The sequence below is a fragment of the Halyomorpha halys genome, unplaced genomic scaffold, assembly GCF_000696795.3.
Source record: "Halyomorpha halys isolate HHAL.00 unplaced genomic scaffold, Hhal_1.1 Scaffold225.1, whole genome shotgun sequence".
Taxonomy (NCBI): Eukaryota; Metazoa; Arthropoda; class Insecta; order Hemiptera; family Pentatomidae; genus Halyomorpha; species Halyomorpha halys.
Window position 1 is genome coordinate 194,369 of NW_027115321.1, and position 14,951 is coordinate 209,319.

Here is a 14,951-nt window from a genome sequence, read left to right on the forward strand (position 1 = left end):
TATATATGTATATAAGAAATTATTATTATTTTTGTGATATCAAACAGAAATAACTTACACGAATGAAGACAACATGAGAAAAAGGAAATACCGCGTTTATAACTAAACATTCAGATTAACAAAGTTAAAGTTAGAATTTAATAGGATTTTTTTAATTGATTGCAAATCAACAACAATTTTGAGTCGTTTAAGGTCGTTTTTTATCCTGTTTCCACTTTACCATTGTGTGCACCATCGAAAAATCTATCTGAAACTGTTTTTACTCATTAAAGAAAAACAAAATCGATTAATCTAGTTTTCATCTTAGGATTTCATATTGTTTGATTAATTAGAAATTGAAAAAAAAAATTGTTTTCTTTTTATAGCTACCAATTTTATTTAAAGCCTGTTTCTTTGTTATAATTCGGTTAGTAAAGTGAAGTTACTGTTTTTTAAAAGTTGTTGGTTTTTATTTTTATTAAAAAAAAACAAAAGCAATATTTTTTGGAAACAGAGAAAATATAGAAATAATATTTTTAATTATTTTTCATCAGAAAATTCTTTTAGTAAACATTGAAAGTATAAAAATAAAACAATCCATGAAGTGTGTATCTTTCTATAATTTTCTATCAACATTCATTTACACTTGAAAGTTCTGTATAAACTGATATAGGAGGCAAGAAGAGAAACATCTATAGAAAGATGGAGCAAACAAAAGTTGTAGCCATTGAAGTAGGAATATCTTTATTCCTCCCCAGTCACAATACTTGAAAAGAAGTTAAAGATTACAAAATAATATAAGGCAATGTATTGAGCAAACGTCAGAAAACGTCGTGAAAGGAAATCTGATAGTGAATTCGTAATCAGCATTCACGATAACCTAATGACCGACCATCTAACATAGAAATAATATATGTTTAAAAAAATATTTACAATATTTAGATGATGATGCAACGATGTGGACTTCCAGAAAATTGAGTATAATCTACGTCTTAGTTTCTTTATAACCATTTTCTCTTTATAAACGACCGTTAACGCCTGTTTTCCCATATTTAGGTGGGGAAGTTATTTTGGAAATGGAGGATTTTTTAATTTGTTTATTGACATTCACAACTTTAAATAAAAATAAATGTAGTCATTTTGATGCTAGATTATAATGGCATGATATAGGCTTATAGAGAACCTATCCATTGGTAGCACTTTAATAACATTTCTACATTAGAAGGTCTGGAAGCCATGTTCTTTTCAGGCGCCTCGGAGGATTGTCAGGAATGGAAGAGAAGGCAAGGTTATAGTACAAGTGCCGGGATGAAAGAAAGGTATTATTTCACCCGAATTTTTGATTAATTTAATGAAACCTATGTATAATTACTAGTCAAAATTTATGAGCCTGGCAAGTATGTATAAGTAGGGGGAATAAAAAATGGCGGCTGTTTCAAGACGTTAAAAAAAATTAATTTCTGTTTCCAAGCTTCAAATCTTTATATTTAAGTGCTGGCAAACATCTACGACTTACAGTTCCTGAGATATATATTTTCATAAATCAAAATTTTTATCTTAACAGCTAGAAATCAATATTTTGTGAATTCATTTTGTCGAATATCATGAAAACTACTACACCTACGAAGATAAACGTCATATACTGCTTTATAGTACATTACGCTTGCTTTAATTCGAGTGCTGGCAGACAAATGTATATCTTATGGTTTCCAAGATATATTTTTTCATAAATCAAAATATTTGTCTAACAGGTTAAAATCAACATTTTGTGAATTCATTTTGTTGAAACTACTTCTACGAGGATAACTGTCTTAAACTGCGTTATAGTAAATTAAATTGGCTTTAATTTGAGTGTTAATAGACATTTACACGTCGAATGGTTTTTGAGATATAGATTTGTCACAGTAAATTTACAACCTAATGATTTTTCAGTACATTTTTTGTGAAATTTTACTTTTAAAAAACTGTACCTCGAAATATAAAACGTAAAAATCTCTGTTAGGGCTCATATTTTAGTAAATTTATTATACTTTAAATGATATTCTATTAGGTTTTTTAAATTAATCTAGAATCGCAGAGGAATAACTGACTTTTTTCTCCTCTTGGGCTCTTGTACTAATACCCATATAAGGGAATTATAGAAGTTAATTGTTGAGGTAGCGTTTATAATGTTATTTGATGTATTAATAATTAAATAAATATAGACTTCAGATTTTAATTTGGAATTTCGCCTTCATTGTAGCATTTTAATTTATTATTTATATCATGAAAACTACTACTTGTACGAAGATAAATCTCTTAAACTACTTTATATTGCATTAAATTGGCTTTAATTTGGTGCTAATTTACTTTTGTAAGTCAAATGGTTTTTGAGATATAGATTTCTCAAAATGAATTCACTAACTACGGATTTTTGCAGTATATTTTTGATGAAATGTTGCTTTTTAAAAAGCTGTATATCCAAAACTATTGAACGAAAATAGCTCTATTATGGCTCATATTTAACAAATTTTCTTTACTTTAAATGACGTTCTCTTAGATTTTCTATTGTTGGTAGTTTTAAAGACATAGAGCTCTGAATAATTTTTTTTTTAACATTTTGAAACATCCACCATTTTTTATTCTCCCTACCTATACTTGGCGAAATTATCAATTATGACTAGTAATTATACATAGTTTTCATTTAAGTAGTCAAATATTTGGGTGAAATAACTGCCTTTTTATCTGCTCTTGGGCTCTTGTACTATTAGAAACTAGTGGCGGTTAAGAAGTTTATAATAGAGATATTGATATCTGGTTCAGTTCTATATTAGCTAGATCGGTTATATATGGAACATGAATGTCATAATGGATGATTATATTTGTGAATCATCCATGACAAGGTGACAAATTAAGGATAATTGAGGATTTCTACGAAGGATTTTGGATTGTAAGGATTGGATACGATAAGGTTCGAAGGTTTAGTGGAGTCCTAAAGTCCGTCAATTATCAATCAATTCCAGTCTACACAATAAATACAAATATTTCAATTCATTCCTTTTTTCTTTCCCTTTCTTGTTCCTTCAATTTCACCATTTCACAATTTTTATTTCACCTGATCGACAAATTCACTCTCCCGAATTCACCCTCTCATTTCTTCTCTGGTGACCCGTTTAACTAATTCACTATTCGACGGCAATGTGAGATCAAACCATTAATAATAGTCACAGCAGTAGACCAGTTTACTAAAAAACAAACAAATAAATACATTTTACCAGAACAAAACTAATACATAGATTCAAAGGAAAATATAATAAAAAGCCGGTTAAAAGAAACACTTGAATGGATAAATAAGTTTTAAAAAAATAAATAAATAAAAAATAATAATACTAATAAAATGAAATAATTTAATGAATAAATTAGTTAAAACACACAAATCGACAGGCCCACATATTAAAATAAAATAAATAAATAAACAATATAACCAAAAATATAATAGGCGTAGTTAATTTTATTATATAATGTAATATCAGTGTTAATTAATTAACACTGATACTAGAAGAATAAGATAGCATTATGTGGACATAATAAATAAAATAAATGTTCAAAACAATAGTAATTAGTTAGGTGATAAATTATAATCAATAAAAGGCATTGAGAAATAGAATTAAACAAATCTCCAATGTAGTAACAATTCAGAGCTCAGTGCACTGAAATTTCTTTGAAAATGAAATAAAAATGATTTTCAATTGTAAAAACATTTTTTTTGAAAACAGCACTAATGAAAAATAATGAAATAATGTTTTTATTTTTAACAAAATATTTAAAAATAGGTCTTATATTCAATTTGGAATATATAAAAATAATTATAAATTTAAAATGATGTATGCCATTAATAATGAGATAAGGGAAAGAACAAAAACTAGGAAATTTAGGTTAGTACACGGATGAGTAAATGGTTAGTGAAGTGAATGTCTAAATAGTTAATTATTGAATTATTTGTTTGTAAATCTGTAAATTTTTTTTTTTATAAAAATGCAATATAAACTTTATTAATTGCATCTGTATGTTAATTGTAAAACTGTTGATTGTAAATATTTTTATTTGTAAAACTTGTTAACGGGTGAAAGAGCCCGAAACGTTGTTTAGATGATATAAAGAATAAAAAAGTGAATAAAGAGTATAAAATAAAGTCCTGAAAAGAAATATAATAAAGCTTTAACTTACGAGTAACAAAGTAGAAAATCTAATCTTAAGCTAAATTTTAGTAAAAACAGATCATTTATAGGACTATAAATCAGGAGTAATTTGGGCATTAATTACGATGCTAAAAATGGTTTAAATGTGGATTATGTATTCAGCATTCTTACTCCTTGGATTTTGTTAATTTCAAGGGGAATGTTTCTGCATAAGTGATGGAATATGCTGGGACACTTGTTATAACATGGCTCAATATATACGATTTACGATGTAATATTTAGCTTTATTCAATTTTATTGTCCTATTCTCATTGTGACAAAAGATTAATTTATTATTCAATTTTCAGGATAGGCGACTCTGTAAATTCAGTTCTAGTAAATGGAGAGACAAGAGACATAAAGACGTTCCGAAAGCTCTCTAGGTACATCATGCAAGAGGATGTCCACCAACACTGTCTCACAGTCCTCGAGTCCTTGCAGACTGCAGCAGAACTCAAGCTCGGCAAGTCTGTCTCAAAGGAAGTCAAAATGAAACAGGTAACGAATTTTATGAAAATTTGTTTTTATTTTCTCTATGAAGTGAAAGATATAGTCATTTTTTAAAAATAAACAAGTAGTATATAGTATATTGTATATATACTTCTGAAATATTTAATTATTTTCTTTATTTTAGCTATGTAATCGGTGCAAATGGATTCTATATGAATATTGACTACAAGTAGTAGTTTTCTCTTGCAATTATTATGTTATTTAAAATTTGCTTATAGACGGCTGAATTGTAAAATAAGTTTTCCAAAGCCTTCGTGTCTCAATGAGGCTTTAGGGAACTTAATACAAAAAAAGGTTTCATAATTATGAGAGATAGTTAACCGTGGATGACGTACGAGGAGAAGATGGTTGGGGGTGCGGTCAAAGAGCAACACTAATAAGTTGTATTAACCTATTTTATTGTGCCCTAGAAGGTTTATAAAGAATTTACTTCTTTTCTTGTTTAAAATAATAATAAAATAAATGTCAAGAAAAAAAATTAAGAAAATAGGGCACCCATCTTTCTGAATGACGGAAAGCTAAAGAATGAGGTTGAGGCGGATACTAGGTATAAGCAAGGTAGGAGAGTAGCGGAATATTACAGTTAACAAGTGATGTTACATTTGAAAGCAAAAACATATAAAAATAATGTTTAAGTAAGATAATATTAGGAAATATAAGAAAATATTAAATATAGGTAGACACTAAATGATAATATACATTATAAGGGGGAAAATTATATTTTAAAAAATAATTAATTTAACTCTGTATTTAATTTATAGATGAATTTAATTGTGTATTTCTGAATACTTTTGACACCTACATTTTTGTTATATTTTTAGTGTTTTGTTAAAAACGTGTAAAATACAATTGTTTTTATTGTAAATTTGTATTTTTTTTGTTATTGAACAGTGTCATCTAAACATCAAAAAATGGCTAAGCTTAATAAAAAAATAAATAAAAGTAAATTCTGAATATTTTTCAACTTAGTGTGCATTTAAAATCTATGTCGCATATATGGAGCAGTGAGCTCAGGTAACAATTGGAGAAGGTGGAGTAATGCAGAACTGGCCATCATGCATAATGATACACACGTAGTCCGGTTCATTAGATTACAACATCTAAAATGGGCAGGTCATGTAGCTAGGATGAGAGTAGAGTGGCCCAACCAGCAAAATTATGCTAACCTATCCAGAAAAAAAAAGAACAGTTGGAAGACCTAGATTGAGCTGGATGTATGGGGTCAAGACAGATAGTAGAGCTCTTCTGGGACTAGCTAACTGGAATAAACAGCTGCAAGAGAGAGAGGCAAATGGGCGAGACTAATTGAGGAGGGCGAGGCTCAGCGATGAGTTGTAGCGTCCATGATGATGAGTATGTTTAAAATACACAACTATTCTACAGGTATACTATTAGAGTAAAAATAAACAAATAATTATTTTTAAGAAAATTTCACAAAAAAAAAATAAAGGAATGATTGTGTTTAAGATACTATTTTACTTTATTATTAATTTTTTTTTTTCATCTTCTATTTCTTATTTTGTTATCATTTAATTTATATATTTGTAAACATGGTGTGAATGAGCTATATCATCCATATTACCATTGCTTAAAAATATGACAGAATGTAATATTACAAAAGTAATAAGATTGGAACAATACACTTCAAAACAATAAAAATAAAGGCTTTGTATTTTATAAAAATTAATCAACATTATATAAGACATTCAAGTCAAGAAAATCAGATGATATATGTTGGGGCCACATCCTGGTTGTCCTAGGCACGCCCCTACACTATCCCCAGATTATGCTGGGTTCTACCGATTGCTAATTTGGGGTTTTAAATATTGTTTTGATAGAGGATAAAAAAAGAAATAGAAATAGAAAGATTTAAATAGTCCTGTAAATGGATGAGACAATGAAGAAAAAAAAAATAAAGTGAGAGAGAGACAGAGAAAGAAAAGGGAAATGTGATCATGCACTATAATATGATTGATAAAGTATAAACCAAAAAAAAAAAAAATAATATAAAGATAAATAATATAGAAGATATAAAATAGAAGAAAATTATAAAAGATAGAAACTAAAAGGAAAATGATAAATGATAAAATTCTTTAAAACAGAAAATAAAACTTCTTTGATTGCTAAAAATATATTAAAACAATAAAAGAAAATTTAATGAAACATAAAAGATACTGGTTGTTTATAGAATTTTTACGAATAAAATTAACCTAAAGAGCTCTGGTTAAAAGGAACAAACATTAAAAAATTATAAAAACATAAGTAGATGGTCAGGGTTGCGGTCAAAAAAGAACAAATAGTTTAAAACTATTTTAATGTCCGACGTTTTGCCCCACTTTGCAGGGCTTCATCAACCCAGCAGTATTATTTTTTGGTTGCTGTTCAACCGTTCACTTTAAACAGCCCTGATGGAGCCCTGCAAAGTGGGCCGAAGCGTCGGACATTAAAATAGTTTCAAACTATTTGTTCTTTTTTGACCGCAACCCTGACCATCTACTTATGTTTAAATCTTTACGGTCAACTATATATACATATATTAAAAAATTATAATGGTAGATTTAAGTGGTAATTACAAGTGACTATTGGTTTTAATTAATATTGGTACTAGTTAATTACTATTACAATTGGGTTAAGAAACAGAAATATATATATCAAGAATAGGTGGGATACTTGCAGAGGTGAAAAATGTAGATTTGCAGATAGGTGGAATTAATTTAGATGATAGAGATAATGAAACAGAGGTGGAATGAATTGAAGATTGGTAGAACAGACTGAAGATAGATGAAATTAGGTAAATAAAGAAAAAATAAAAGGTAAACTGCACACACCCTAACTAGGTAAGATAGAATAGACACTGTTATCTATAATCTAAAAAAGTTGCCGCTGCAGTAGGTAGGAATTATCCCTGCTAACAATAACTTACTTAAAGATTTTATGCTATTAAAATAGATTTGCAGAAATTTAATTGTGCATATTTTAAGGTTGTAAGGGTGAAATGAATGGGAAAATCAAGGCAATTAAAGTGAGTTTGCAATTTATCAAATTGAGGTAATGGAATAAAAAGTGGCCTGAACAATATGTTTGTATTTTTATATTACTTGCTCATTAAATCTAGTCAACTGATGCCCATATTTTAATATGTTGTAGTCATCTCCATTATTTAAACCTTCATTTATGATTATGCTTGGTAATACAAACACCTACTATTTTTCAAAATTTGATTAAATCTGAAGTTAAATATGATCTTTGGATGAAATGAATATTGGAATTATATAACCTGGCTATGTTTTTTTTTTTCCAGATTATGGAAATTTTAGATCTGCTAAGATTAATGAATTCCAAAGACACATACACCTCAAGCCTCTCTGGAGGAGAGAAAAAACGATTGTCGATAGCTCTAGAGTTAGTCAATAACCCACCAGTATTATTTTTGGACGAGCCAACAACGTAAGTACTCTAATATTATAGAAGTTATTTCTTATGTGCTAGAGTATCAAAACTAGAGGGTTGTTCAGATTGTGACATTTCAGCCTTGAAAAAGTGAATGAAAACAAAATTTTAATAAAATTATATATAATTACAGCAGTTCTTTATTAGTTATTGCAATTATTCGCTTCAAAAAAACTAATAATTTTTATTTACTTCTTGGGAAATCGCTGTGTACAACTATGCTTATATGCTAACATCAACACTTGACACTTGATCAACACATCATTTTTCTAATTTAATTTTGCTATTTCTTTCTTATTTCTAAAAAAAAACTGCTTCTAAATGTCTCCATTCCCCACAAGTGAATTTAAGCTTCATGAAGCTCTTGGATTTAGAATATATGAAATGTCAATTTATAGCGAATAGAAATAAATGAAAACAAACTACAGCATTGCTGTTTTGGTTCAAAATAACTTGTTTTGTCTCCCAGCATCAAAAAATATTTTTTATCACTTGCCCAAAATACTTTTTGGCTTTGAATCAGTAAATTCAAGAAAAAAAAAATTATCTTGTATAATTTTATTAATCAAGTGCTCTGAAAAAAATGACAGTCATTTGGTAAAACTTCAATTTTTAGATCACATAATGTTTTTAAAGTTAACTGACTTGACATATCTACAAATTGAATATCATTGTCCATTATTATCTTTATTAGTATATTTAGTATACTATTATTATAATTGTAGTATATTTAATAGTCATATATTAATACTTGTCTTTTCTTACAGAGGTCTTGATGATCTCTCTAGTGCACAATGCATCACTCTTCTAAAGAGTCTGGCAAGAGGTGGGAGGACTGTTATATGTTCAATCCATACTCCGAGTGCTAAACTGTTCTCTTTATTCGACAATGTATATATTGTTGCACAGGGACAATGTGTATATCAAGGTCATGGTGATGACATAGTTCCTTTTCTAGAGAGTCTGGATATTCACTGTCCTAAACATTATAATCCAGCTGACTTCAGTGAGTATTATCTTATAAATTATAATTTTATTAATTATATACGATTCCCCATAGCAAGAAAAGTATTTAAAGTACAATTTTATCCTGGGCGATCAACTTTTTGGTTATTACGCTCTTTTTACTTTATTTATCTTTTTGTCTTTGGCATTTTATAGACAAATATTTTTAATATAGACTGTTTTCATTTAACGATTATGCTGGTTGATATTGGTAATTTACATCTTAGAATATAGTTGGGTTTCTTTCAGAACTTTAATGATTTTGTCTTTGGAATCTGTTGAGTCTTTTAATGCCAATTCTCTAGAATTCCATCAGAAGGCAATCATTTTTTGGTTAAGTCTACAAATATTGTTATTTTTTGTTATTAATTTTACTTTTCTCTTTTATTAAGAAGCATTATTCTTTTCTATTTACTTTATATTTTAATTATAACATTGTATGTAGTTAGGGGTGTCTTTTGTACGAGACTATACCCCTCCCTATAATCAACTGCTACAAAAAAAATAAATAATGTAACTGTTATATCATAAATATAAGCCACATCAGGCCGATCTGGTATAAAATAAATAAATTAATAAAATGATGATAAAAATATAGAATGAGGTATCTTATTACTTTTGAAGGCTTGACATGATGCTGTGCATTCTTTAATTATATTTTTTATGGATAATGAGGACTGACAGGTTTAGCATTCAGGTTGGTCCTCTTTTGTGATTAAGTGAACGTGTGTTAAGTAGCAATGTCCTATTCTCACTCATGCAACAACCACTTCTCCTATTCTGTTCCCCCATGTGGCACTTGCCCACTTTTGTGTGTTTTTAAAAAACATTTCTCAGCTTATTAGTCAGTGGAAACTCAGCCCAGATTGAATCCCAACTTTTCCGGAATCTATTCCTTAAAAATACCTTAGCATCCTTTCGGCTCGTAAATTTGGAGTGATGGAACATTCATTGTAGCTGCCTTAGCCACTTTATCTGCTGCCTCATTTCCAGATATTCCTAAGTGACCTGGAGTCCAGAGAAATGCTACACTTTTTTTATGGTGTTTTAACATGTCTACATAATTGTTAATTTTGTCTATTGTGGGTTCGCTTTTAATGAAGTTTGATAGAATCTGGAGAGCAGGCATTGGATTTAAATAAATTAGTATGTTTGTTCAGCTGTAAATATTGTTGGACATGTGGGTGATTTATATCTTTTGGGTGTCCTGTTCATTATTATTGCAAAACCAACATTTTCATTTTGTTTGGAACTGTCAGTATAAATAAAGTATATGTGAAAGAAGAGTATGTTAAGAGATACTCATACTCTGTAATGATTATTGTGATTGTTTGTTATATAAAATCAAGAGTACAAAAAAGTTTGAAATGAATGTTCTTTTTTTTTTTTTTAATATGTATTTTACCTAGTCCTTAAGGCACCATTAATATATTTATTTTTTCCATTTCAACCATAAGATAAATGGAAAGGATTGTTACATCAATTTTATATCTCTATTATAATGCAATGCACATATATGTATATATTATATTGCTTTTATTGCATTAAACAGAGATAAAAGTTTTATTTAACTATATACATAATGATGATCATGCAAGTATGGTATTACTAAATTTCAAATCCTAAACAGTTTAGCAATATTCGTACAATATTGGAAAATTTTTACTTATACAACATATCAAGAATTTTTCTTTTAACTGTGTAAACCTTCTTTTCAACTTGTCGTTTTAAGAGTTTAAGATTTCAGACATATATCTAAACATTTTCTTGATATTGGAAAATAGTTGTCTAAACATTAATGGTGGAAACTTTTTTTTATTTCATTTTATTTATTTATTACCATAGATAATAATGTAGAAAATTCTTGAAATTAGAAATCAGAAATATTTGTCTGAAAATCTTGAAAATTTTTTATTTTGTTTATAAAGATTCTTGTTCACTCTCCTGAGATTCATTTAAATCAGTAAATGCAAACGACTAATGAAAAAATAAACAAGATTAAAATTTATATAGTTTGAATATTAAATAATTAAATAATTATTCATATTAATTTTGATGGTCAAACTTATTACTATGATATAAATTTTGAATTTTTTTTTTTTTAGTAATTGACGTTTCAAGTGGAGAATATGGTAACCATCACGAGAAAATGGTGCGAGCTATAGATAACGGAAAAAAACATAGGTGGTCTAAAAAAGAAGAACCCCCCAAATTAATTAGGCTTGACAGTAAGTAAAAATAAATCATATTCATATCAGAATACTGCTATACTCTAAGTATGAAGCGCTGTCATTTTGATGGTAGTCCTAACCTCATATATTTTACTTATAGAACAGCCAAGAAAACAATCCATTTGTCATTTCTTATTTTTTCATCAAGAACTAAAGATCACTGGTATTAACTCTCAACAAATTTATTTGAATAATAAGACGATATTTGACAAATTTTGGAATATGATTGATGGAAGGAAACTTGAAAGTATAGTCAGAAATCAGGAGCCTCCTGAAACATGTTTAATTATTTTTATCCAAGTATACGGCATCTCAACCAGCAGACAAGAGAAAATCAATTTGCTACCTTCAAGGTGTGATACATGAGAATAACAAAGCGAGTGTGATTGAGCTTTGAAAGAAATGTGTACTGCATTCCAATGTCCGCCCCAATCACTTGCATTTACATAATATAAATGCTGATGAATACTAGGTTATGAACATATTTCATTCTATTATATAATAAATGAAAAATAAAAAGATAATTCAAATGTCAAGCACTAATATAAAATAATTAAATTTTTTTATTAAATTACAGCCATTAACCAAGATTCTTTATTTATGAATTATCATGTAGATATTTCATCCTCTAGTCTAATATAAAGAAAAACACAATTTTAAAAACACAGAATTGGCATTTTATTTCTTAATTCATTAACTATGACTTTAAAAAAATATGAAAAATCAGTGTGGAGTAATTCCATTGCTACGCGCCTGATAGTGTAACTCAGCTTGGTATGTCTGGCAACGGATTAAGGATTTATAAGCTAAAATATATGAATTAACCTATCTCAACTAAAAAGTTGTTATAATTTTGAGAGTATAAGGTGTCTGTTGATTGTTAACAAAGTTCTAATTCTATGATACTGACTATTTTATAAAACATTTACTGAATTTTGGTGAAGAAAAAAAATTCTCTGTAGTTAATTTATGTTGGATGATGCCAACATTTTGTTCTGATGGATTGCTTCGAGCCACATGTCCCGCCCTCTTAACCTCCTTTTCTTCATATCATGAGATATTGACTGACCAGTCTCTACAACCAGTTCACTGTTAGTTCTTTTCCTCCATATGTTAAGGCTCTGATTCCATATCACTTCTGTAATTCTACGGAAGACTTTCCGTTCAAATCTCTTGTTTCTGCTTTCTTACATGACTGGTAAAAAAAAAAATTTGAGACCCTATTACAAGTATCGAAGCACCAGTTTATTAATAATTATAAACTATTAATACTAAAATCATTTCAAAATTAGTCATTTCAGGACACAAATATAATATGTTGTACCTCTTGTATACAATCGTATAATACATGAAATTAAATTATAAAGTTTATTAATTTAATAAAATTTAAAAAGTTAAATTCAATTTATTTCACAATATGATATCTTCTTCTAGGTGGCATTGAAGATATAAAAGAAATGCCTGACTATGGATGCAGCTTTTTAGATCAATTTACAATACTACTGTCGAGAATGTCTCTTCAAATATGGCGTGATTGGGTGAGTAATAGTTTTATTTTTTTATTATCCTTATGAAATTACTTTATGTCCCATTCACTTATTTACAGAAAATTGTATCTCTATTACATAAAAAAGTTTTAGTGATATCCAAGTACTATTTCTATTCACATCATCAGTAGCACTCTCTTTTAGGTCAGTGATGAGTTGTTAGTTCTACTGTTCGCTGATAGATAGCGCCATTACAGTGCCCTAGAAACTAGAATAAACTAGAAAATATATTATACAAAAAAATGTTTAATGATCACTCTGTAACGTTTTTTTTTTTTTTTTTTTTAAATTTGATCGCCGTGTAATATTTTATTTTACATATAAGGTGTAATAATAAAAATTTATAAATTGTGTAATTTGCATATGGGGTTGGTCTGCCGTTGAGTGGACAGGGTAGCCCCTAGTTCTATTATAATAATATTTATTTTATACTGATGAATATTAAGATAAGTATCATTACACCCCATGAAGTGTCTTTTGGTAGCAGCCAATAATTATGGGCAGAGATGTGTGTGTGTGTGTTGGAGATTCTCTTCCATCCCATATTCTTGTTTGATAGGATAATCAGCACTTGTTTTCCAATGTCTAATTTATTATCTGACTAATGTCTAGTTTCTACTTTTTTCAGAGTTAAATAAACCCCAGAACCTTTTGTAAAACTAAAGTTCCTACTCTGGCAAAGCCTCTTAATTTTCCAACAATAGAAAAGTTATTGTGGTAAGCCAGGATTAATTCAATATATACCTGCTAGGCTGGCTTCCCTCTTACAAACAGATATTAAAACTGCATTTATCAATGATTCCTCAGTTATTGTATATTGTTGTGTCTTTATTAATTTGTTCTTTTAATTAATATTTTTTTTCTAGAGTAATTTCTTGATAAAAGTTATCATCCACCTTGGTGTTGGTTTGCTTATTGGAGCACTTTTCTTCAAATATGGAAACGATGCCTCGAAGACTATATTTAACTTTGGATTCTGTTTCATGTCACTGATATTGTTCATGTATGTGCCAATGCTACCTGCGATTGTATGGTGTAAGTATTATTTATCTAAAACTGATAATTTTTTGAAAAAGCTTTAATTAAAAATTGAAAGTGATTAAAATTATTAACAATAAATATTTATTTAATATGATCTCACTCCTATCTAAGCTGTCAGTTTCTCAAATTATTTTCATTATGTATTGATTATTTTAATTATATTGATTGTCAACACAAAACAGACTTAATTGAAAAAATATGAAAAACAATTATAGAATGATATGCTGTACATTCTCATTAAATAAAAGTATGTATATTTTTGTAAGTATGCGTCAGGCAGATGGTCAAATTTGATATTTGCTCAAATGGCTAGAAATAAATCAGAAAAGAGATGATTTATCTATATGACTTTGATGTTGGCTTGTATTGTTAAATACAAATTGTCTTTATTAAAATCATTTGAAGGAAGCTTTCTAAGGGTTGAATAATGTTAAGTTTTGTTTTTTGTAAAATGAAAAATTAAAAAACTCTTCTTTGTTCATGCAGCTATGGATCCTCAGATATGAGTCCAATAAATTGAGGCTTTCTCTCTCTCTCTCTTTAATTTAATAGAATGAACATCTAACAACTGAAAAAAACATCTAGTTAACATAAAATCGAATAATTCTATTTTTACCATTGCCTAGTTTAACCATCTACCTGCAATATTTGTATGTATTTATATTTAATCAGTTTTCCTTTTGGCTTGATTATTATTTTTCTTACCTCTGTCATCAAAACCCTTAATAAAATGATATTTTTGAGGTCATTATAATACAATATTATTAAATTAATCTGTTGTTGTATAAATAGGGCGCAAAAAGCTTGAAACATAGGAGGGTTTTGATTTTTCTTGATGTTAAAAAATATTTATCTTTATTGTCCGGGGGGGATTATAATACAATAATGTGGATAAAAACTGCCTTATATCACATGCTAATTCAATTAAGTATTCAAAAAACATGTCTTCATACTAAATGTTGATATAATTT

At 28.3% G+C, this 14,951-nt stretch overlaps 1 protein-coding gene across 2 annotated transcripts in view; it reads left to right on the forward strand.

Annotated features, from left to right (window-relative positions):
• Window positions 1-14,951, forward strand: part of LOC106679865 (ATP-binding cassette subfamily G member 4) — a 163,016-nt gene that overhangs the window by 139,876 nt on the left and 8,189 nt on the right. For both annotated transcript variants that reach the window (XM_067052385.1, XM_014419241.3), the window contains 6 exons: window positions 4,505-4,694; window positions 8,008-8,153; window positions 8,924-9,162; window positions 11,267-11,389; window positions 12,827-12,930; window positions 13,806-13,974. In XM_067052385.1, the coding sequence (XP_066908486.1) occupies window positions 4,505-4,694; window positions 8,008-8,153; window positions 8,924-9,162; window positions 11,267-11,389; window positions 12,827-12,930; window positions 13,806-13,974 (971 nt within the window). The remainder of the gene's footprint in view (window positions 1-4,504; window positions 4,695-8,007; window positions 8,154-8,923; window positions 9,163-11,266; window positions 11,390-12,826; window positions 12,931-13,805; window positions 13,975-14,951) is intronic.